Below are 25,697 nucleotides of genomic sequence, written 5' to 3'. Positions count from 1 at the left end.
AAGTAAATCTAAAAAATATAGCATTGGCTACTAAAGAGAGCACAGCAACGAGATAACAAGTTCAGTAGGCGTACTCAACAGTGTCGATTGTAAATGTAATTGTGCTACGTAAAGTTAAATTTTGAGGATTTAGGTTCCAAAATCAAGATCTTGTTATGAGGCGCACGGTAATGGAAAACTGCAGATTTATTTTCAGCAGCTGGGGTTATTTAACGTGCACGGAATGCACAATATACGCGCGTTTTCGCATTCTGCCCCCATTGGACTGCGACTGCTGCGGTTGTGATTGGACCCGTGACCTCGAGCTCAGCAGCGCAACACCAAAGCCACTGGGCTACCGCAGTGCGTTGCGTTCCGCGACCAGAAACAAACATTAGCGTACGCAGCACTGCTTTTGAACCCCCCAGAAATTTAAAAACAAAAATATAGCAGTTTCCCCCCAATGCTGCATGAACCACTGCACGAACAACTGCACGAGCCAAGGTTCGTAGCTTCATCGCCTGAATAAACTGCAGTAAACAATCGCTTACTCCGTAAATTAGCAAGCACGGGGTCACGCGCGCACGTGCAAACATGAACAGATTTCACTCAATGACCGCGAACACTCGCTGCCACAGCGTCGGCGTGATGAAGGGCGCGAACAGAGCGGACAGAACGCTTCTGCTGCCTCGTCCTTCAAAGCGTCTCCGAAACTTGAAACGGCGATATAGAAGCGCCTTTCCCTTCTCCCCCCCTCCCTGCTTTGCACCCATCGGAAATTATCTCCAAGACAGAGCGAGAGTGGCGCCAGACCGGGCTAGAGCAACGGCCAGAGGAGAAGCGTGCTAAACCAGCGCATCCTTTCACCGGCTTGCGCGCGTTTTATCACGTGACCACCTATAGATACTTGGGGCACCCATCCAGGCACTATACATCTCGGCTCGCCCTCGTACATTTCCTTTAACGCGCACAGCTAACGGCGCAGGATAGGATCTTATCGCACTTTATACGTAAGCTCACGGCAACACCGACAGATATATTTCGGCGGTTGTGTCCATATAATTGCTATCGCAAAATTCGCAATACATAGAAAATTTTACTAAGGACCAACCACGCTGCTTCGCCATGTCGTGATAGAGCGGTGAACGATAGTTCTAGAAAATGTGTTGCTAAATCTCCGCCAAATGACTATACGCTCGCATTTGGTGACAGCGGCACACAGTCGCAAGAACTTGTGGAGGAAATACCGGAGTTCTGGCAGCTTCAGGTGCACTAGATCATTCAGTAACATGGGCGGCTTTGTAGTTCTACCTTACATCAGAGCAAACTGCACTCGACAGAAATCAAGGGCAGCCGCACCGTTATAGCTAAGCAAATTAAGGACAATTACGCCGCGTCTTCACACTTCGAGCACGCTCCGACAGCCCAGCGATAAAACACAACCACACTCGGACGAGAAAATTTTGCTTCTGCCAAGTGAACGTAGCGGGTATTTCAAGACGCGTGTTAAATTCATGGCTGTTTCATTCGTAAACATTAATTAATTGACGTAAAATTATCAGTGAGCAAAACAGTTTTCATTTCAACGCAAGGAAACAAAACCGAAACTAGCGCAACTGTTTTGCCCAGTTGTGCAGACACAAAATGATCCAAAGCCGAAGCCGTCAATAGCATGACGCCATTTTAAACTTGTGCGGCATCGCGCGCGAGTACATGTCGTTGAGTGGTTCTGAAATCGCTGCATTAAGGGCGACTGCAACCAAGCGTTGTGGCAAGTTACGGTGGGAGCTTCTGTCCGTGCTGTGTGATTGCGACGAGGGGACCGCCGCCAGCAGCAGCGTATCGCCGATTTCGTCTTTGCCGACATCGAGCAAGTGCTGCGGTTTGCACTGCATCTTTCATTGTGATATGGGAGATCGCAACGGACAGAGACGACCAGGTGCATACGAACGACTACCAGCGGATAGTGACCTGTGCCGTATTTCTCTTAACGTCTCAGGTAAGCATATCAGCTTTTGTTCCGAGTTTACAAACGGCGCGTACTCGGCCCTTCTGGTACGGCTACATTTTGCGCCATGTTTCTCTTGGCATTTCACAGACGTTTCTTAGGCATGCGTGCGCGTATGTATGCGGAAATACTACTGGCAGACGGAAGCCTCAGGAGAAACACCGTTCTTAACGACTCTAGTGACGAGTGGCCTGTCGCATCGAAAAATCCGTAGAATATTAAGTACTGCGTAACTTGAAGTGTAGATACAATACTAGCACCAGTGTGACTTTCGCATGGCGAAGACAGGTAATCGAAAGGGCAGCTTGTGCATTCTGAAGATTTACTAGCGCTTTAGGTATATTGCCGCGAATAATAAAAGCGCTACAACGCTGTATGGCAGTGTCAGGCGATGTGGCAGCACAGATATTTTAAGAGCGGTTAAGCGGCTCCATGCACAAGCGAACAGACACAGCGCTTTCAAAGCGCTGAAAGAGGACAAATTTTTTGTGAATTTTTTGTGCATTTGGCTGTAAGTAGAAAACACATTAGCTCACAATCTAAGCCTTTATATAATGTATTATTTTTACGTAATCTTTATTTTCACGGTTGTAAAAATTTAAAAGCATGAATATGCCGCAACATTTATAAAGTAAATCCTACTACGCTTACAAAACCTGGCTGTGTTATGTAGTAAAATTGTACTATTGCTACTGGATTTTTTATATTGAGTCCGGTGGTTTATGAAAAAAAAAGGTCCTTTTATGTGTAGTTTTATGTTAGTGCGTATATTTGCCCAGCGGAAATGAGTTGATTGCAAAGTTGTACCTTCCAGTGAGCTGCATATGAACCCAAGTTTATCCTGTCTTGGCTATTGTAATGGGCATGCAACAGTTTTAAGTATATACAGCTGTAGTTGGCTAAGTCGCTGCAACATATTTTGTAAAAGTAGAAGGCCATTTATTATTTTGCTGCTTCCATGCAGAAATACCTTTTTTCTTGTAGCAAGAAACGCTGACAGTATTGAATGAAATGAAGTGTGTTGTATTTTTCTACTAACTTAATAAAGGAAATTTAGTCTGCCGTGTATCGGAGATTAGTTTACCTTCTTGTACTAAACAATGCATATGTCGTCGGCTACTGCTGTTGTCCTGTGTATTTTTATAATTTTGAAATGTATTTTATTTTAGGTAATCAAGAAATTACAACAGCCAGAAGTCACCATCTTACCAGCACGTTATGGGTGAGACAAATCGTAGCGGGCACTTTTGCATATCTCATTAGCATATGATGCTATTTGTTGTAATTTTTGGGTCCACTTTCCTGTCTTTATGCATTTTACTATTATTGTGCAAAGGGTAACAGCTTTACATTGAGACAGAGTAATCACCCAAAGGGGAGACATGGCTGGAGGAGACAACACACACAAGCCTCCTTTGTCCGTATCTTTATGTTGCGCAGTTACTCTGTCGTTATCTACCAACAAGCCCAAGTTCCTCATCAGCTACATTTACTAATGATCCGTTATTACAGTTTCATTGACATAACATTGAAAGTACAGAGGTACACAGGAAGACAAGAGACTTGAACTGATGAAGAGCCGTAGAACAAGGACCGCTGGAGCCAATATTTCGACAAAGAGAAGGAGATTTCTTCTCAAAACGTTGGCTTCAATGAATTTTCTTGTTCTATCCCTATTTACGGTTGAAAGAAAGCATTATTCCTCTTGCTGAAGTATTATGCATTATGGCATAAAAATTAGCAGGGTGAAATATGAGGAATGTCAAAATTCTTGTATATTGCAGTGCTAAAGCGAAAGCCAGGAAAACAAGATGTAGAGAACCACATTATTTTTCACTGCCCAGTTTAGCCAGCTTTATTCCGAGCTTGCACTTTGTTGCATTAACGGCCACTGGAATTCGTTAATTGAATTAGCTTGGTGATTTACTTATATTAAGAGATATTGAACTTGTATTAATGCAGCTTAACATAATGCACGTAAAAATAATTTACAATGACATATTTAGGTGGCAGGCTTGCAGTTGTCTAGCAGATCACTTGATGGTATGAGCTCAGGTTTCAACCGAGCTTCCATGCACAAACCGGTTACACATTTTTTGTTTCATTGTTTGGATTTTCATAAACATAAGTACCGTTTCTTTTTTGTCGGGCTTCTAGTTGTGTCGTAGGACCTAACTGTTTACCTTTATTTGTATTGGTAGCCATGTTACACAGACACCTCAGTTTTATTGTAAATCATGTCATGGTAGGACTAAGAACATTTGTGCAAATTTGTTGCAGGTACACTCTGGCGGCTCCTACCCCTGTGTCCTCCCACCACCCTGTCCTGACTACGTACACTAGGTAGTTGGGAGCCTTTGGCGGCTTCTGCCACTGCATCCTGCCGCCACCATGTCCCGACTATGTCCACTAGGGAGTTGGCAGCCTTAGTGATGATGCCAGCAGGCTGACAGCCGACGGAAAGATTCAGGTAAATACCTGTAATTAAGCGACGTCTTTTTGAGTGAAATGGCTTGTAGTCACTCAGCAATGAAAGACGTAACTTCGAAGCAGTTTAGACTCCCTGCTATCTGTGCAGGGATACTCAAGTCTATGCATTTTGTCTTAGCCGCCAAGAGGCTATGTGTATTAGACGAAATGTGATGCAAATTTTCAAACTGCAAGAGACCACTTGCACAATTTTTTTTTTGCTTAACACAAAAACTACTTTGATAAAGCTTTACCAATTTAAAAAGAATACAATGTACTCTCATACATGGTATTTGGCATAAATTTACTAGGGCTGCCTCAATGGTAAGTAGGCCCTGATAAACGTACACCAAAACTGTCTTCTTTTCCAAGTTCATCCTCCTCTCTGCACTGCTGCATAATGTATCTTTCTGATACCATTCTTGCACACAGCACAAGTCCTAAACAAATGGATTGCATAAATTTGCAGCTTTTGCTGTAGATCACTTTTGTGAAAATAAAGTTAATAAGCCATTTTGTCCATTTTTAATCAGCCCTAATAAACTGAGCAGTGGCTAATAAGCAGTCAAGTTTTTGGTGTAAGGCCTCTCTTCGTTGTTAAAAATTTGGCCCTCTTAATGAAAGAACCAAAATTTTGGCTGCCATTTTATGATGCATACTGTGGTGCATTACACGAAATTTGACATAATGTTTATGGCAGTAAAAAATTTTTTTTGCTTTCAGTATTGCGTGAAATTGAGATTTGTTCGATATTGAAAGGCCCTCAGTTTTCAAGAAGAAATTCCAAGTGGTTGTGTGCCAGGTTGGAACAGCTGGCATGGAATAGCCTACTTACACAAATAGGGAGGGTCATGTACACCTGACTTTATGTTAAGATACTATTATTGATCCACAAAAGACAAATTGAAGGATTCCATCTTATAAGCAGCTCTTCACATTCATTTCCACTTTTGCACATTTATATACCTTGAGTCTGGTGACTTGTGTCTGTTTTCATCATCTGCTATGTGCAGATGGTAAACTTCAGATTTGCCCTATGGTACAGAATATTTTGGTGCTAAATATATGAATCTGTGTTTTTCAGGTTGCCTCGAAATTTTACCCAAGCCATGCTGCACACTCGGGCCAGGCCTCTTGCGAACGACGTATAACCAGGCTCAACGCATCAGGGTCGAGGGAGTCCGGAGATCAAGGCGACCTGCTGTGCAACCAGCGTGCAACCTTTGGTGACCCCTCTACATGTGCTACCTATTTCACAGCTGTGCCTCACCTACCATCTATCCAAACAGCATCACCGGCTGTGATCACTTATCGAACCATGGATGAATGTTGGGGTGGAGTGATTTGAACAGACATTCTTTTTGTCTCTTCAAATTCTTTGTAAATATTTCTGTTATAATTCATATGTGTCTTTAGTATCTAGTTTTTAATAGTTCCTTTCTCTTAGAATTCTCACCATCAGCCCCTGCTATTCTAATGTATACCTGCCTTTAAGCCCCGTTTCTCGTAGTTCTTTCGTACTTGTGGATGTAATTGATAGGTTATTAATTCTTGTTGTACGGAAGGCTAAAATACGAACTTACGGCATTTTTTCTTCCTTTGATAATCTACAGCACTGCAATGTGTTCAAGAAATGTAACATAACACGGGCTCTGGTGCAGGATAAATTTAAGAGCAATATAGAGTACTTATTTCAAGCACCCATTATTTTTTAAAAACTCAAGGATATAGGAGCACAAGAAACTATTGAACTAGAGAAACATTGGTTCCCCTCATAAGTCTGGTAATAATGTGACTTCTTTCACTGCAAAGATACTGGTACTCGCATACAAGGTTTGAGACATGAAAGCTATGATAGCCTTGGCATTTCTCAGTGCTTATTTGCCACACTGACGAATGTCAAAGGTAGCATAGGTTTCATGCACACATTGGTTGTATTACACCTTTTGAGTATTGCATTTCTCAAACACACGGGTTTGCAGCAGTGCTTTAAATAGCAAATGTATTTCCTAATTTTCAGAATTTGTTAGTGCAAGAGTAACGCTACAGATCATGTAAAAATAATTTTACAGACTATATGTCCATGGATGCATGTTTCTTCTGATGACGTAGCAGTGCCATGTGGTCGGGGGATGAATGTCTATTTCAGATTTAAATATTGGCTTCCAGGCTTGGGTTAGTCTCCTACACTGAGTATTCTAGGTCAAAGCCCAGTTACTAGAGGAAAGTGAATAAAACTAGGAATTATAAACATCAAAAGATCTTTTTTGGGACACTAATGTAGCAATCAGCAAGGTTCTTTGTGCATTCATTTCCAGATTTGCAAGATTATATTTTGACTGGTTTCATTAATGCGAGAACAAATATTTGTTTATTCTCATGCTAGAGTTGGCTGCCCCCATTCGCATACAACCCCTTTACAGGCTAAAAATTAAGCTGTTTTTCGGTTTTGCGCCCTCAGTGTTAAGGGATGCAAACTGTGGCATACAACAGAATGCAGAAAAATGTCTAAGGAATGCAAGCAGGGCATGGGACTTTTTAGACAGATGCATGCGTGTGCTATTTATAAAACTCCCTATGGTATGCCTCAAGGCATTTTGTAACCCTTTGGTAGAAACACTGACACCCACTTATTAAGGGGAAATGCTCCTCGAAACAACTTTTTTAATTTGTACTAGAAATTTGAATGTACTGCTATTCATAGGGAGTTTTATGTAAATTTGAATTGTCATTGGTTTTTGTGTAGCTGGTGTTATGTCCTACATAGTGGCAATATATTTTTATGGGCACTTGTGTGTAAAAGTTTCACAAATGGTTTCATGCTGTATCTTATTTAGCTAGGTGTATACCGCAAAGTGGCGATACCTATCCAAACAGCTTGTACAATTACTGGAATTATGCAAAAAATATTAGGCCACTTTAAATAATTTTTAGATTGCAATTTCAATTAGATACTGGTATTCTGCTTATCTTGAAGAGTATGTATGCCAAATTTAATTTCTATAGGACAATTATAAAGCACAAGGTTATTCTCATGCTATTGTGAGAAAAAAATTATTGAAGTGTTCTCAATAATTTTAGTAGCAGGCCTGCCTGCCTGCCTACTAATCTTGCATACTTCTAGTAACTTTACGTGCTGTTTGAATAGATATCGGCACCTTGCAGTCTACAGGGAGCTGAGTAAGCTGCAGCACACTGCTTTTTTGTGAAAACTTAATACACAAGAAAGTGCCCGCAAATATCACTATGTATTTTGCCGTTGTATAGAACATAACTCAAGAAGCAGCTAAACAAAAACTAATGGGATATATGAAATCTGCATGAAGAACTCTACAATTGGCTCTCTTTTGAAACCTCTAGTACAAATAATAAAAATATTTCGAGTAATATTCAATCAGCAAAACGTTCCCCTTGCTACTGTGACCTACAACATAGCGACGCAAAGCTTAAGGCAAGTCCTCTTGTCGAAGCGAATATGGGCTGTCTTCCCAAGGGCTTCTGTTAAAGACGGTGAATTTTCCTGCATTTACCAGAAGTGCAATACTAAAATGTTTGTGAATGTGCAATTGGTATTGGCACACTAACAGAAAAAAAGACAGTTCTGTGAAATGTAGACTTGAGACGTGACTTTGTTGGACATTTAAATTTTGACTCCATATATTTGTGTTTTGTACTGAGTGTTTCACCAGTGACTGCCACTAATTATTGAACATAACTGCTTCATGACAGTGCCACAATTTTCACTAACATAAATTTTAGCTGTGGCAGGCATTAGAATTACAGTACTCAATAACGTCTACTTTGTAGGAACTCAGACTAGCACCAGTTCTGAGATACATATACCCAAAATGTAATGATCAAATAGATTTCCACACAGAATTGTCCTACAAGGCTTACAGAAGGCTTTTTGGCAAAGTAATATCCGAAAGAGCAAAGCATGTTCCACCAAGTATGGTGACAAATATTTCAGAGCTGCCAGTCAGAGGACTCCTACAAACTAACTATACCTTCAGCACTGACTAGCTTCAATAATGGTATGTCAGTGTTTTGCTAAAATTAATGAAACTTCAATTATTGTGATCTTGTTTAAGAAGACATATGTAATTAACATGCAGTTCTAATCTCTGTCACTTTTGTAAATATTTCCCAATTATTTTTTCAGGCTACAATTTTTGGTAATAATGGTATTCATTGCAGAAAGAGCTAGTACATGGCATTTAATGAAGAAGGTACTGGTCATTGTAGATTTTCTGTCTTCAGCATTTGTTCTGTTCCACAGCTGTTTCTTGAAATCTGGAATGATGTACCCATCACTTTGTTAGCGATAAACAGGGAAATCTGTCAGTATGTTTTGTTTAAAATGGAGCTGATCAACCCAATAGTTAGGCTATTTGCTAATTATAAATTACAATGACAATAGTACAGGACCATAAAAACAGACTGATGCTGAATAACAGCTGTGCCCAGCTACATCCACGCAGCTTTGCCACACAATGTGCATGTGTTCAGAAGAGCCAAATGCCCCAGCGAGAAAGCAACAGTAACTAATTGTTCGTCATCGTGTACAAGCATATTATGCGCTAGATGTAAATTATGCTCAGTAAATACATAAGTCAGTCATGTGAGGTGTCTCACTTTAGGTTGCAAGTTGGAACTTATTGCAATCTTGGTTGTTTTTTATTTTGTTTCCTTTGTGAGCATGAGTGACTTAGTTGCCTTGGCACATATTGTCAAAACTGTTTCTTCATCACTGGGAATCACAAAATTTCAATTACACATAAAATTTCCAGTTACTGATATGGTAGACTTCGAAGTTAATTCTCTTATCTACCAAGTAGTTTTATCATTCATTGAAACATATCCATGCAATGCACAATGGGAACCCAAATTATAAATATCTGTTCTTGCTTTCTACCCTGCTCTACAACATTATGAAGATGCAAAGCAAAACTATAAGTTTACAATTGTCCCCCATAACCTGAGTTTCGCTTAGAATTTGAAAAACAAAATTGACATCCTGCTATAGTGTGAGAGTTGCTTTGGGCACCAAGTGAACTGCGTAGCACCTGTGCTAGAGTACACAACAAAGCAGAAAATCGCACCAGATTGGAATGGCAGTGGTAAGTTAAGAACAGATGTTTTATTTCACGCACCGTTAATGCGGCTTATCATCTGCTCCTGTTTTGTGGGAACGCATACATTGGGAAGACAATTTTTTGCACCAATCTTACCCTAGCGGGACACTTGAGAAAGGTAGAAATCAAGAACAGGTATTCAAACTTTGTTGCCCACAGTGTATTATCTGAATGTGTTTCACTCTACAAAAGACTACTGTGGTAGATAATCATAAAGACCAAGACAAAAGAATTAAAAGAAGTATGTGTCAGTCATCCTTCCATGATCTCCCGTGTTTATAGAAACACTTCTTTCTGCATATGTGCGAAGCCGTAGGGAAGCATTACATAACTCAGTCATGCTTTCCAAGTTAAAAATCGGAATAAGGACGATCACAAGAACATTGTATGAGTGATTTGTAAATGTGCCACCTAATGCAACTTATTTACGTATGTGCTGAAGGTACATTACAGCCAGTGCATAATCTGTCTGCTCTTACAGGATAGCTTGTGATGAGTAAAAGAAGTCTTCCTCACATCTTTCTCTTTGTTTCTTTTGGACCTTGGTTCACCATGTGTATTGTTGCAGCTGTATGCATGCAGCTGGGTATAGTTTATGTGTTCCGCTACCTCCCTTGTCCTCATTATTCATGTGCTATCTTTGCCGTAACAAAATACAGCTACCTGTGCTACATATTCTGTCAGCGTGTTTGCATTATGGCAAGTTTTGTATTAGTGGTTATTGCAATCTGCGAAATTGTCTGTCAGCTATTATACTTCGTCTTGAAAAGTATGTTTGTCAACATAAATAAACAATTAGTATAAATTTTGCTCTATTTATTTTTGTAATATTATCTGTTGTGAAGCTTTTATACACTGTTGCATGTTGTATGACAATAAAATTGATGCACAACTTTTTAATGTGGTATTTTTCAGATCAATTTTCAACTGACGCTAACACGCACAAGTTGTGGGGGAAAAGTGCCAACAAGAGTACCATAAGGTAAGACAGCTGTTCTTACTGTTAGATTGGATTATCAATTGCCAACCAGTTGTTTTCAGCAAGCATAGTATAACGCATAGATTATGTAATCTAAGTTGGAATATTGTTTTTATTGCACTTGATTATCTGGGTCTCCTTTGTACATAAGTGCGGCCTTCTTTATTTGTTATATGTAGCTTGCTTGCTTAAAATGTTAAATCGTAAGTTCTAAATAAAAACACGTCTCGAAGAACAGTGAAATAGGTTTAACCTTTAAATGTTTTGACATTAGAGACCTGTGCAGTGCTGAATTGAACTTCTACATGAGTTACATAATATTTTGGGGTCTCATTATGGTTCTGAGTTGCATTGCAGTGTCATGCATATGCACCTGCAGGCTACATATTGGATGTTTATTTAAGACTGTTTTGCTTGGTTGGCTATTGATTCCAGTTTAATAGTAATGAGAACTGTCTTGCTTTCATGGTGATTCTGTGCTGACTAATACATTTGAATTTTCCAGAAGACAACAAAGGGTGATGAAATGTTAACATTTTGTTGCTAACCTGCCACGTCCTTTTTGGCAAGTTTGCTATGGGTTCTTTCTTATATGTTGTCTTTTCACAGTAGCCATCTTGAGAACTAGCCGTAGTCGTGTGTACTTACAGCAAAAGTTGGTGACACATTTTGAAAAGTGGCTCGACACTGCCATCCGAGAGTCAAACGACTTACATGGATTAGTTATTTTACCCCATTTACAAGAGTCCTGCACCACGCACTAAGGGTAACTTGACACACATTGCTGGAGTCATCAGACTCATCAAGAATAGTTACCCGAATCCTTCAGCAGTGGTCATGTCACCCTTTATCTTGAGTCGTTCGACTCATTTAGAATTGTTAACGGACTACCTCAGCACTAGTCTTGTAACCCTTTTGAGAGGGTATAGGCGACTATTACAACAGAGTGTGCATGACTATTGTGTGCGGAGTCACGCAAACACCTTGTATTGAGCACAGATAGTCTCGGGACTCTCTGCCGAAAGAGAGTTCCGGTGTCTCCCACAAAGTGTGTCGTATACGTGGCGAGTCCAGACTCTCCGAAAAGAGTAAGAGGTACTCTTTTTTTTCTTAGTGTGTATCGTATTTGAAACCTCTATCACTATACTCTGCAATCATACCTGCAGTTGCAATGACTCTATGAGAGAACAGTGCGCCATGCCAGTGCCGCCGCGTCGCCTAGAAAATGCATGGCGCGCTGGTGCATGCGCAAAGAAATGCATCTTGCGAAAGCCAGTCTTCTATCTCATGCTTTCTTTCTGGGCATGTTGCGCCATCTAGTGGCGCTGCCGAGAGATTCACGCGTGGCCCCCGAGACGTGTTGCGTTGCGCGCAGGTGCGTGCCAACGCTGACAATTCTTCCTTTTCAAGAAGCTCGCCGAGTGGCACATACTCAGAGACACAAGTTGGCGAAAACTTCATTAATAAAGCGCAGCACATACATAACCCGTGCACTTGCGGCGTAGGTCGCTAAAGCGTCGGGCTATTGTCCTTGAGGAACACGTGTAAAATTAGTACGATTCTGTCCAGCACAGGCAGCTATACACTCAGCTGGTGGAAATTGTCCATCATAAAATTGGCTAGTGGAAATGCAGCTGGGGCTCCTCTCCCGCTGCACTACTGGGTGCGGAAGCTGCTTTATACTGCAAATGCTGCGCCGTAAGGTGCGCTTTCGCTGCAGGTTCGATTCTGCCGACTATCGGAGAAAATAAAAGGATCTTGTTTGTCATTACACCATATGTCCCAACTAGCCTTCGACAAGCTACTCAGCGATAAAAATCATGAGCCCTTCCCTTCTCTGATGGTCGATGACCAGCGAATCTGTTTAGCACACGACACACAGGTTACACGAAATCTTCAACACATTCATTTTCCTGATCCATTTGCCTGATCGGTGGTCATTGCGACCATAAGTAAACGCAAACATTCTCGTCCCTTCTGTTATTATTATATGAATTTCATCATATTTGCGTATAGTCTGGTCTCCTGCGGACCAACACGCCCACAAAGAGCGACGGCAGGAACGGAGACGCGAATGTAATCATCGCCGGCGGGCGGCAAACAACTCCGATGAAGATACTGCACAAAACGTCAAGCGGATGTGGGACGTCGCTCTTGGTGGGCGCGTTGCTCTTTGGGAGTCCGGCCTATACGCGGCCTCCCCATTACGAAGACAGAAGAGGCGTGAAATTCAAAATGAAGAACGTCAACTTGTCTTTCTGGTTTTTTTTATATACGTTCGTGTGGATGATGGGACCACCGCCCTGAGAAGCCGGAGGAAAGTAGACACGCATGAAGTTTTGGCGGCAGCGCCTCCACAGAAGAGCTGAAGAAAAGGTAACTAGATACGCAAGCGCTTGGAACGCTGACAAAAAGAGAGCGGTGCGAACATAGACGTGGGCGACACGGGTTGGCTTTTAGGACTAACACCGATCGTAGTATCTGTTCTACCATTGGGCATGGGGCACCTCTGGGACCTCTTTGGGTCCAGGGTATGAGAAGGCTAGTGAAGGGTCGTTACAGGTCCCTGAGCCCACCTCCCAGGGTCCACAGGGGTATGTGCCATTGCGCTTTGAACCTTTCTGTACAATCATCATGATCGCGCCACATTTTTGTTGATGCAGAACAAGAAAGCACGAAACCCTTGCCATAAACAGCTTCACTGTAAAAATGATTTAAGAAAAACACACTGCCAGATACAATTTTAATACCTAAGCTCTTCGGTCGTCACACTTCTGACGACCGAGCACCGTTTTGAAGTCAAATCTTGCACCATCTTTCCAAATTTATTTTTTTAGAAGCGAAGGCATCAAACGGCCCATTTAGCAAAAAAGCCGGTGTCTGTAGCAGCAAGACGACTCCAATATTTCCATTGGCTGCGACTCCACGTCACGAGCACGACTCAAGGCATAAGAGCTGGCGAATTGGATCAACTGCTACCCACGCTTGCGCGCCTGGTGTTGTATGTTCCGCCGTGAAGTAACATCAGCAGCGCGCCTCGAAGGCAGCGATACTACCACGCGACGCCGCGGGGCGAGACGGGTTGCGGTTGGCGAAGCAGTATCGCAGTATCGTGACTCGAGCGTGCGGGTGCCGCCGTGTCACTCTCGGAGAGAGAAGTGGTTCTTCGAGGGAAAGAGAAAGGTTGACGCTATTTTCTGCAGCCCTTGCGAGAGCACGGAGCGGGCGCGCGGCGGTGTCTCTCCCTCTCTCAGCGCCACTGGGATTAGCTGCTGCGCGCGCCTGCCGGCCATGGTGGCCGCTGCTGCTTCCTCGGTCTCTCGTCGCACAGGACGTGGGCGGCATACGACGTTGGCATCGCGGGCTGCTGCTGCTTGCTGGCGAAGGCAGCGCGTACCGCTATGGTACATCATTCGCAACGCAAAACTCGAAGTACCGCTCAGCGGCGTTCAATTGGACATTAGTGCCTTCGCATTCACAACTCATAAGAAGTGCTCAGGTGTTCTAGAATTCTTTTCGCTGAACATCTTGGCCAATGTTAGTTGGGATACCCTATCTAGAGGCACGTTCCCTGTGGCAGTTGCCGAAGTTGGTGTTAAAGGCGTTCATAGAAGAGCGGTGCACATATACTGGTACATACCCAGTGAAAAAAGGTTGTATCAAAAAAGTTCCTTCGTTGAAGAGGACAGCATACCGAGTGGCACTGAAGGGCGGTACAGAATTGTGTCCCATAACCTGTCCCGCATCTTCAGTGACCTATGTACAAAGAGGTTCGTTGAAAAGCTGCACATATAGTTACACAGTGCTAGATATCCAGCGATCCAAGTTGGTCCAACGGTAGGTCTCGAACCCTGTTTCTTCCACACAGCAGGCCGACGCAAGGCCCACTCCACCATGGATTACCAAGAGTCCCAGGTTTGCGGACGGACGGACACATGGACAGACAGACAGACAAATAAATAAATAAATAAATAAATAAATAAATAAATAAATAAATAAATAAATACGCAGATAAACGCCGGAAATTGCACGAGGTACGCTAAGAATGCTGATCGCATTAAAAATCACATTGCTTGTCGGTTTACTCAGCGGTTCGCTTGTGCAGGACGTGGCCTCCATGCTCATGATGTTGCTGATGAACCACGTACGCGAGCGAATCGATGGGACTTCAGCGGACATCAGGAACCAGCAAATGGCTCGAGACCACGACGTTGCTGCCGCCGCAGCGACTGCGGCAGTGGAGGCTGTATCAAAAGCCCAGAATAAGGAGCCCATGGTGCCTGCTTGGATGTTCCGGGAGTTGCTGCCCGGGGCCAGAAAGAGGGGAAGCATCGACTCGGACCGGAGGAAGAAGAAGCTCGCGAATAAGAAGAAGGGATGGGCTGACCGTGAGATCTCTTCTCCTTCTTAAGAGTTGGTGAAGACTGAACGGATCATGTGATTCTTTCGCTGAGAGCGTCGACGCCGATATTTAGCAAGAGGCGCTTGCGCCGCCCTCCAGGAATTCCGTATTGAGTCCAACCCAGCGATCTGTTAAATTTGACTATCTTTTCATTCCTTAATTCGTATTTTTCAATGAGCGATTACATATTTCTTGTTTCCTGTTTTTATCGATACAAGATGTAATTTCGCCTTTCTGCATCATTTACTACCTATCGGTCCTGAAAGTTTATACTGATTCCTAACGTTGCGTGTTCCTAGAATTTGAAATCGCCTTTGCACACCATTTATTCTATATCATTTCCCATAGCTTATTTCTAATTATCACTTGAAATATTTCAAGCTTTCTTTTTTCAAAGTGAATGTCAATCATATCTTTACTCGAATTGAATTGAATTGTGGGAATTATTGTCCGGAAACGTCATAATGCCTTATGAGCAGCGCGTTATTCGAGGAATCCCGTTCAATTTCAATCACCTACGATTCTTTAACGCCCTTCCAAAGCACGACAGAGAAGTGTCTTTGCCTTCCACCTAATGCCGTCCCCGTGGCCGGCAATCGACCCCGCGACCTTTTATTCAGCGCTGTTTTGCCGTAGCCATCGAACCGCAGTGTTAGGTATACACAAGCGTTGTTTGATAAAAACAGAGACTAATGTTCTGAAAGGATAAGTTCTGAAAATTGTTCTTTAGCACATTTACCTCTGCGTATATGCTCCACAGTAAGTCATATGTACGTGTCCCACCGTTTTTACCAAGCCAAGAAAAGATCAGCCAAGGCATCTACTGCCAACATCCTACAAATCGCAGGAACTTGGCAGAAAATACATTTTAGTTGAGTCTTTTGAATGGAAAAACGGACTTATTACATTGGAAGCTTCTTTGTCCTCGTAGTTAACTGTTAAAGTGGTAAATTGAGAGGCTTGCATCGTTCTCACCTTGAAAACGAACTCTCGTCCTTGTGGGTCCTTGCTTTTGAAGGATTTTCTCTTATTCAGAAGGAGATTTACTCGCGGCCCTAAAATCGCAATAAAATAAAAACCTTGTAGTGATCAAGTTCAGTATAAGTAACACATTGCCATACCTATTGTCTTTTTGGAATAAGGGGCTCGAACAGCGTTTGTCTCACATTACGAAAACACGCCTGTAAATATTTTATCATTTTAGCAGCTTTCAGCAGCCAAAAGTTTATTACGCTCTTATAAGATTTCAAGCTGCAGCGGGGCTTCTGCAACCTAGCGGGCGAGTACAGCAACTCCATAAATTCAGTCACCGACTCTAATCTTGCAGTGAATAGGAAGTTCACGTGTGCCCTGAAGTTGTGAGAGACGCAAGGAATTTTGTGTAAGCGTAATCAGATAGTAAAGGAACATGCTGGCGACATTCTTAGCTGTTTATAGCTCAATGAAAGAGTAATTTCTAATCTAAGTGATTTGAAACTACTTTTGGCTATATTTTGATTGTTTTCATATGTCTTCAAGCAAAGAGAGAGTGGGTGACGTCCAACTGGCGTCCAAGTCAAGTGGCGCATGCGCACAAGTTTTGTGCAACACTTGTACCACTAGCATTTGACCACACGCTCAGTTGTAGCCAGCACACGTGTTCAGTTTTCCTTCCTTATCTCGTGTTTCGTTGAGAAAATTAGACCAGTACCAGCTCGCCCAGTTCGTTACTGATGTTTATTCGTAATTGTTATCAATTCATCGTCTTCCCCAGTTCTTCCTCTGGACGCCCTGGCACCCCAGCCACAACCGCCGCCCCTGGTTCTGCCATTTTCAATGCAAGATACTGAGCTTCTGCCTGCTACTCATATCACAAAGATACCCGACGAGTCGCCGAAGGAGTCTCCTGGGGACGGCAAGGAGTCAAAGGAGGGCTCCCCAGATGAGTCAGTTGTAGAGGAAGCGATTATCTGTTTCTTGCATAGTGAACTGCGTATTATCGGATAGTTAGGACAGAAACGAGCATCAGCAGCTCTCACCACACTAGTCAGATTTACATATAGCCAATTCCAGTGTCTATCATGAATTGCGCATCAGTCAAGAGAGAAAGGTGTATGACGAGTCCACGCCAGACCAGAGGAATGAAGTGTTGGAGCAGCAAACCAGTTTTCTTCATCGAGGACTGTGTATAATCGGATAGGAAAGAAAGGTACCTGATGAGCCCTTGTGAGATCAGTCAGTTGTAGAGAAAGCAAAAATATACTTTATTGCACCGTGAACTGTATGATACGGCTGGCTGTTGCTTCAGCTATGCCACAAAGGGACACCTACATAGCGACTGTCGGTGTAGGCTGAGCTGCTTGCACTATCAGGAGAGACGCTTCCTTTATGTGCGTTAGAATTGGTGCTGAACATGCTTACGTAACGACTCCACTGGAAACGCGGGGAACGGTACCTAAATATATGCAGTGTCAGACAGACGTGGACGTGATACTACTGAAAACGTTCAGAGTTTTGGTAAAGGGAAACATCGGTTTGTGCTGCACCAGTAGCAATTTGGAAATCGGTGGCCAGCGCCCCTTCATTAAGGAGCATGTCTCATGAGAAATGAACCTCAATGTGTGAATTAAGATCAGACTAACCATGAAGTCTTTTGGTAGCAGATTTAGCGGTCAAATTCGTCGACGAAGGCTTAGTTGAGTAGTCCCGCACACTCAGTTTGATGATGTTCGTCACCAGATTGGAGCAATGGAAATCGCACACATCTGCGAGGTCGTTCTTAACGCGCCAAAAAGGCAGGAATTAGCCAAAGGTCGTTACAATCATGTTCGTCCACTGGCTGATGCCCTTTCCTTCCCTAATGTCCAGTAAAAGCCAGGGATTAGGTTAAGAATTTGATCAGACCAGTTCTGAAATATACTTGGAAAAGGCATAACCTAGGATGAGGAGCACAAGGGTATCCTTTCAGTTGAATCTGTACTCAGGTGGGCTTTCCAAAAACCCGTCAAAAGCGATGAGCTCCCTAACCTGTGCAAACAAGCCAATGCTCGCGTGTCACAAAGGAAAGTCTGCAAAAACTCAGGTGTACCCTTCAAATGGAAATATTTTGGGAGCTCGAAAAGGATCTTGCACGTCACTTAGTCCCGGTGCCGTTCTTGCTTTTGGACTCTAGACCGTCCGGCTCAGCCCCCAGAGCCAATCTATTTCCCAAGGTTACGGATCCGCTTTGACGACTTCCCTTAGCTACGTTGGTCTGTCGACCTGCTGCGGATGTGGATACCGTCCGGCGCGAAAGTCACGTTCCCTCACTCGTATTTGCAACAGCCAACAGGAAGGCACCGGGCAGCGCAACATCCATGAAAACGAACTGTTGAAAGTTCTGGCTGAAATCCCTGAGGTTCGCGATTATAATTAAACCACCATGGTGGCTTAGTCGCTACGGCGTTGTACTGCTACACACAAGGGCGTGAGATCAAATCACGGCCGCTGTAGCCGCATCTTTATAGAGAGGAAATGCAAGAAGATCGGTAGACACTGCACTGGCAGCATTAAAAAAGAATTGGAGGACGCGTAAGGTTCGCTTTAAGAGTGGAACGCGGAAGCATTCCAAGAATCGCACGCTTCCCGGCAACTGCAACTTATGTAACCGTCGTGTTTTCCTGGAAACCCTGGCGGCGAACGCTATGCACGAAGGCGAGATTTCCGGTTCTATTTCTCTGCTTCTCCCTCTCCCCGCTACCCCCCCCCACCCCCAGTGGGCACCACCGCTGCCGCGGATGCGTGGAGGCGAGCGCCGTCTGGATTGTGTTCCAAGCAACCAAGCGAGGCCCGCTGCTCCTATTAAGAGAGACCTCAAACGGCAATGGGAAAAGGGGTTTATGTGTGAGTTTCTGCGAACCAGCATTATGTTTTCTCGTAGATTCAAATTACACTCCGACGCTATCATGTGCGCAGGCTGTGGGTAAGTCGTACTTTACAAATTTTCTGACGCACTTTACTTTGACAAATTCGATTATTTCGGTAACGCCTCGCTAGCACGTGGAGGGCCTGCTTGGATGATTCTCCTCATACGACCATCGCCCCCGGCACCGAAACCGGGGCCGATGCTGACGCCGACACCAGACGTTCTGCGACGCAGGGCTTTTACGCTGTCGGGTTAAAAACAGGTGGTGAAAATTAATGCGGAGTCCGCCTCTGTGGCATGCCTCATAATCTGGCCAAGATTTTGGCACATGAAACCACAGAATCCAATTTTTTTCATGACAGATACGAAGTTTTCCTTTAAAAAGACTGGAAGCTGACCTGCAATACAATCGCACTGAAACCATGAAACGGCTCCGCTGCCTCCTTCGTCGCCTTTCTCAGAACAATTGGTTCTTATCAGTTATGACACCAGAGTCACAGTATTGGAACGACGGCCATGCGGGAGGAACTTCTATCATTGGGGGTACGGTTCCCGCAAAATACTATATGTAGCATCGTGAGCCAGTGCGGGCTTTGTCTACAACGGGTTAACTCCGAGTCATTTTCGGTGCGTCATGGCACGCTTATAGAATGGCTTCGCAGAGCGATCGCCTGGAGAAACGTTTCGACCTCAGCAACGATATGTTGAAGATTTAGCTGCACTTTCATCAGGCAGAAGTTCAAAAAACCTTCTTATGAAGCCGTTTGACACGGTTGCGTTGTGGTGCCCCTGGTTTAAAAAGTCACCAAGTGCAGTGGATGACATGCATAAAGTTCGCGAGCACCACATGCCTCATGTCCCTTGTGACACTATGGTGAGCCCGTTCTTACTACGTGTGTCATTGCAGACCTACTTTGAGCATGTTACCAGAAATCACTAAATCACTGTTAAGGTAATATTTCTCAACCCAGGGTCACTCATAGCATGAGCGTCATGAGCTGAGCGAGTTCCGCTTCTTATTGGTGATGATGACCGTTGGATGATAGGGTGAGTTAGTAATGTGTTGTACTTGGTTCTGAGTCAGGAAATTACAGAAGGGAAAACCTGTAAACTGAGGTCTATTATCCGTCATAAGTGTACGAGGTAGGTCGAACATCGCAAAGATAGCCCTAAGGGCCCCCACTGCAGTTTGTACTGTCGCCGATTTCATTGGAAGTGCTTATATCCACTTTGTTTTTGAGTCCACGTCCACCAGTATCATGTATCTTTCAATGGGGCCTGCATAATGAGCCTGTAACCGGCTACATTTTTCTCCAGTTGTGGCCCAAGGAAAAGGAGTTTGTGCGGGAGGCATCGCCGCAACATTTACACAAGCAGGACATGCACGCACCTATCGTTAAATTTCACCATTCACACCTGGAAATCACAACAGGGATCGTGCTATGCTATTCATGGCCGCCATGCCTAAGTGTGTCTCGTGGAGCAAGTCCACGATGCGAAAGGTTAGAGCTGCGGGAAGCACGATACGATGTCCCCAGTATACAATATCTTGACAGTGCATCAGCTCAGCCTTCTTGCTGAACTACGGTGGCAGCCGAGCACGCTCTTGGCACAAAAATTTCGGACAAAAATTTTGTGACTACCTGCTTTGGTCCTCCCTGCACGTGGTGAGTAAGATGACACTAACAGGATACCAAGTGTCGACTAGCATAGTCACAGGCACTCAATCCCAAGTGATCTTTTTGAACGTCGCTTAGCAGTGCGGCAGTTTGTGGCTTGATGAGCTGGTATAGCGTAGCAGGTGATCTCACCCTTCGAGCTATCGGTGGGTGCTGCTGACAGGGCGTGCATCCCTCGGAGCTTCTATCCAGTTCGCAATCGACACATTCGAGCTAGATGTCCTCGCTTGCCGCATCGGTGGCATACTGTACGTATGTGGCAGCACTGTTCTTCCATGTAAGCTTCACTACCACACCTCTGACGAGGTGTCGCCTTTTCAGGATTTGGTTGCGATTTTCCTGGCCGAATATGCTGCCACATGGAGTAGATGCTACTCTGATCCGTTGGCTACATGCTTCACACATTAGCAGCAGCGTTTTGAACGGGGATGACAAAATCCTCGGCTTCCATTTCATTAGCTCCCGCAATGTCAGTAGTGTCGTCTTATGCCTTCCTTTGGTACGCCACACACGATTCGCTATCACAGCATGCGTTCGAGAGACGTTTCTACATCGAATTTTTACGTCTTATTTCAACAATTAATTTCTGTACGCTCTCTCCTTCTTTTTGTTACCACTTGAAAAAACATAACTTGCCGCTATTTAGTTGACTTCCGGGGCATAGTATTCCTCGAGGTGCCCCACGGCTTCATCGTAGTTCAGTGCGTTGATCTGCCTCGAGTGACAACGCGTCCCTGGAGAACTCGAATCGCACTGTCCTGTAGCGAGGACACTAGCACCGCTCATCGTTTCGTACAGTCCGTCATGTCTTGCGCTCCAAAGCAGGCTTCGAAGCAAATTCGGAACGTTGACCACGCTCTTTCCAACACTGGTGGCCGTCCCATTCTCATGGCGTTGCGGGTCCAAGAGTCGCTGAGATCCTCATTTGCCCTCGTCGCCAGTGCTGCGACGCACGACACCAGTCAGTCGTACATTTGTGGAACGTTCCTTTATTCCACGTTAGCTCGGAATTTGCTCAGACACAGCGTTGCTCATAGCACGAGCGTCACGAGCCAGCGAGGTCCACTTCTTGCTCGTGATGATGATACCACAATGTCTACTCGTAGTTGTCCCGCCGTGGTCAAAGGCGGTGGGCGTGAATTAACATACCTCTGTCTGTTAGCCCGAATCTATACATGCACTTTCTGAACCCTACGTGTTAGACGCGGAGGCGCCACAACCGAGCAAGCTTCACATTTGTGGAATGAATTGCGAGCGTAAGTCTTATAACTCCTGATTAGCAAAATATTGACTAGGATGTATTATATCTGCGATGGCTCAGTGAGCTCTCTCAAACGCCACCATTCCCGCTCAATTCGACAAACGTGCGGCCTCGCTATGCCTCTCTGGATGTCGAGCAAAAGGTTAATTTAGCTCCAACTTGTCATGCGTGGCACAGCAACAGTGCCATCTGGACACGCAACCGATGCATGATCAAGCAGTAGCCTCTCTCCTCTATACGCAGGAGCATCAAATTAGCGTGCGTAGGCAGTACGGTTGAAACTATAAGCGATAATAGAATATTTTTGTTACATGTAGTTTTAGCAAGCGACGCCCTATGCTAAATGAATTGAAAGATGGTTCACGTAAAAATTACACAGAACAGCTGGAGAGTCTGGGATCGGTGTGGAACATTACTACAGACTACCTAAGTTTGAAATCGACCCATTTACTGAACTTGTACAAAGAGCTTAGTCAACTAAAGCTTCGTCTTGCAAACATCACCTCGTCTGTTCGACCCTCTAAGTTACGCATCTCTATTTCTAATTTGCGCCCATAACCTCATTCAGCCCATTTGGTAAATTGGCGGTCAATGGGACAGTGACACCACACCGAAATGGACCTAAGAATAGAGTACATGGCGGAAAGAAGTCACTGATATTAACGCTCTTCTAGTTCCAATGCTACGTTGTCAGGCTAGCGATTTATAGGCATGTGAGCTGACAGTTTTTAGACAAGTAACATAGCTTTTAGTGATTTGGCTTATTTGAGGCAAGAGAATAGAGTCTCTGTGCGAATGCTCACGGCAAAAGCCCAAATAGCTTCCCTCAAGCAGCTTTCACATCCGCTACTAGAGCTTCTTGGAGCTCCGTTTTCCGCGTCTCGAGCTTACTCGCATTACTGGGTCTCTGACTTGTGATGATCGTAACTGAGACAGTAGGAATCTATTTTGCAAAGTGCTACTTTTCGACACATTGAACGATGGCTATCAATTAGGTTTAAAATACAGCTACAAGGCGGCAACAAACAATGAAAATTAAGGCCACTGAGATTCAATATATTACCCATTCTTCTCACTGGAACCACGGTTCTGTAGAACGGAGCCTCACGTACTTAGGTTATCGGGCGCTTCTGTATGGTCTCTGTGATTTTTGGAGACTTCTGGTGGCGAGGAGCGACTTCATTAAGCGGACGTGCAGAATGGCCCAGAGATTGAACTGTCAGTCGGAGCAATGTAAAACGCGAGGAGTCAGTCCTAGATATCTTTACACTCCACACTTCATTTAGACAGCTGTAACCATTCCTAGACTTGTCTATAAACGGTTCCTGATACGGTTCCTGATAAACCGTCCCTGCTACGAATCGAAACATGGATACATAGGTTTTTCATATCCAGCAGCGGCCAGCAAACTTCTAGAGTTCATCCTCTAACGTCGCCGTAGCTTGCCGCTTCTGAGGGGCATTGACTTTCCGTTGCCCAGAAGCAGGTATTCGTTCTGCATTCAGCAGACCTACGTGAAAGACGAGCTCTTGTCAAGCAAGTTTTGAAAGCATTCAATGAAACAATTAAGCCTCGAGAAGAGGAGTCTACGATCAAAGTTTGCACAGCTTTCTTGAGGATAGCGACGGCTTCTTAGGCATTCAAACGAGACTTCGGGATGTCGCAGACAACGAAAGCATCATGCGCCCTATTCTGCTTTCCGCTGATCACCATGACACTGAGCTTATCACGATGATTGTATTGGAGATTACTTCAAGCGGGAGTCGCTCGGACCATCGCGGAAATCGAAGTGCGCTTGTATGTGTCGAAAGCGAAGTATTCTATTAAATAATGTGATCGGGGTAGTGTACTTGGCGCGCGCGCTTGAGGGCCATACCTGCAACTGATCCACTGAGGGCACCACTTGCTTACAGAGTGAGTGTTTCAAAGGCATTCGATATCGTGGGCGTGGATTTTACTGCACCAGTTCGCTCGCAAAGTGAGCCTATAAAGAAAGCCAACGTCATGTCTTTCACGTGAGCAGCTATTCGTGCCATTCACATGATGTCCTGCGTTCAACGTCCGGCTGCTGCTTCGAGGGATTCCGCCTTTTCACTGCACGTCATGTATTTCCCACTTTGGTGTACTCAGACACCGCGCCTCGATTAAGGCGTGCTTCTAGGGAACTGTGCACTTCGTTTCGCACGGTTTGTGGAAGTGAGATTGGCGAACAATTGTCTAAACGTCGCATTATTTTGAAATTCCCTGGTAACCATTCCCCTTGGTAGGGTAGATTTAGTGAGCGCTGTTACGTCTCGATGCGGCGATGAGCACTCCTTAGACGTTTTCCACAGAGCAGTAATTTCATCAGCGCGCGCCCAAACGACGTGGGGCCGGAAATGGACGCTGACATGCAAACAAAGGCGCCTCACTTCGAAGTGAGAACTGTCACGAAGATCACTCCAGCTGACCCTATCCCTGACCAGATGAACTAATAAATGAAAGGGTCCAACGTCAATGGCTACCGTGGAAACCGCTTCGACCTCAGTTCCCAGATTGCTAAGCGACTGCACAACATGCGGGGGCAAAGGTGCAACATGGGAGGTGGAACGATACAACAAAATGGGAAAGATTTCGCGATAGATTAGACGATTGTAATTGGCCGAGATACAGTCATCATATTCTCTACCCTAGTCTCCTAAGGAAGATGACGGTTTTAAAAGCAGAGACCTTTGGTACAGAACAGCGGGGCTGACTTGTCCTGATGTGAACTCGGACGTTTAACATGCTCCTACATGTAGTAGGATTCCGTATCTGGAGCTAGTGTCAATAATGTAAAATAGGCCCTTTTCCCTTCGTTCATACTACCGGCCATACCGTACTGAGTTATTTAAACCATTGATACCGGTTAAAGAGATGTAAAAAGACTTCTGAAATACCTTTAACACTACATATTTATTACATCGCATGAGCCCTCATAAAAGCCCAGTTTTGGACTCTACCAGTATTGTTCAAGGTGACATTGTCATAGTGCGCCATGACTGCGTGCCTCGACTGATATAGAAACAGGCACGTGTTCTGTAGTGACTTCCGGGAAACTATGTAATTGGGAGACTATTTCACTTTAAACTTGGAAATAGTAGTGTAGTCTCGCGGCCGATTTCTCGGAAGCACATTTGTGCTTCCGAGAAATCCACCGTTAGAACTTTTCCGTCCGGGAGTGTTGGAACAGTGAGCTCGCTTTCCAGCGGCTTCAGACAGGAAAAAATTTGCTGCTTGCATTAGCGAGGGGCGCGCGTTCCTTGAGTTGGCATTGCGGAATAAAGCGCTCAGGAATGCGCACGTATATGTGCTGTGTTCCTGCGTATTGTCGTAAGCAAATCAGAACCGCGGTGAACTCGGACAACGAAGTCCTCTACTTTTACAAACACCCTTTCTTCGACGCATTCAAAGTTACCTCGAAGCATCCCTTGCCATGAAATCCTTAACGTGTTACAGTGTAAGAGGAGTAGTTCACTGGCAATCATTCTGCGAGAGTAAATGTTTGTCTTAAACCTAAATCCATTCTAGTGAACACCAGCATATTCAAAAGGAGTAGGTTCCCACTGGTTTGACACTAACAATGTAAACTTGATCCACGACGATTTCAACTTCTCCGGTACCCAAACTTGTTCCATGTAGAAGTAGACACGATAGGTTTCAGACATGGGCACCGGGCATCCTTTCGTAAGGCGCTAATAGCGGCGCGAACGGTCGAAGTCAGAGCACTCACATCTAAAGCAGACGACGGGACGAAGGCGCTTATGGGGCTTCCAGTGATTTCGCACTGCAGGTTTTAAGGCCTGACGTACCGGAAAACGCATTACCCTGTATCTACTTTGAGAAAGGTCGCCACTTCTACGAGCCAGGCCACATTCATTGCA

At 44.4% G+C, this 25,697-nt stretch overlaps 1 protein-coding gene and 1 long non-coding RNA gene across 5 annotated transcripts in view; both read left to right on the top strand.

Moving 5' to 3' along the window:
• The window catches only part of LOC139060529 (uncharacterized), an 80,084-nt gene that overhangs the window by 26,730 nt on the left and 27,657 nt on the right, over nt 1-25,697 (top strand). For all 4 annotated transcript variants that reach the window (XM_070539694.1, XM_070539692.1, XM_070539695.1 and 1 more), the window contains 2 exons: nt 14,676-14,958; nt 16,726-16,897. In XM_070539694.1, the coding sequence (XP_070395795.1) occupies nt 14,676-14,958; nt 16,726-16,897 (455 nt within the window). The remainder of the gene's footprint in view (nt 1-14,675; nt 14,959-16,725; nt 16,898-25,697) is intronic.
• LOC139059934 (uncharacterized) lies at nt 1,689-10,487 on the top strand. The gene is made up of 4 exons (XR_011514522.1): nt 1,689-1,978; nt 3,157-3,209; nt 4,268-4,457; nt 5,541-10,487. It is a non-coding gene; the product is annotated as an uncharacterized lncRNA (long non-coding RNA).

This window comes from Dermacentor albipictus, chromosome 5 (genome assembly GCF_038994185.2).
Source record: "Dermacentor albipictus isolate Rhodes 1998 colony chromosome 5, USDA_Dalb.pri_finalv2, whole genome shotgun sequence".
Classification (NCBI taxonomy): Eukaryota; Metazoa; Arthropoda; class Arachnida; order Ixodida; family Ixodidae; genus Dermacentor; species Dermacentor albipictus.
Note: the sequence above shows the minus strand (reverse complement) of the source record. Positions and strands in the feature narration are given on the sequence as shown.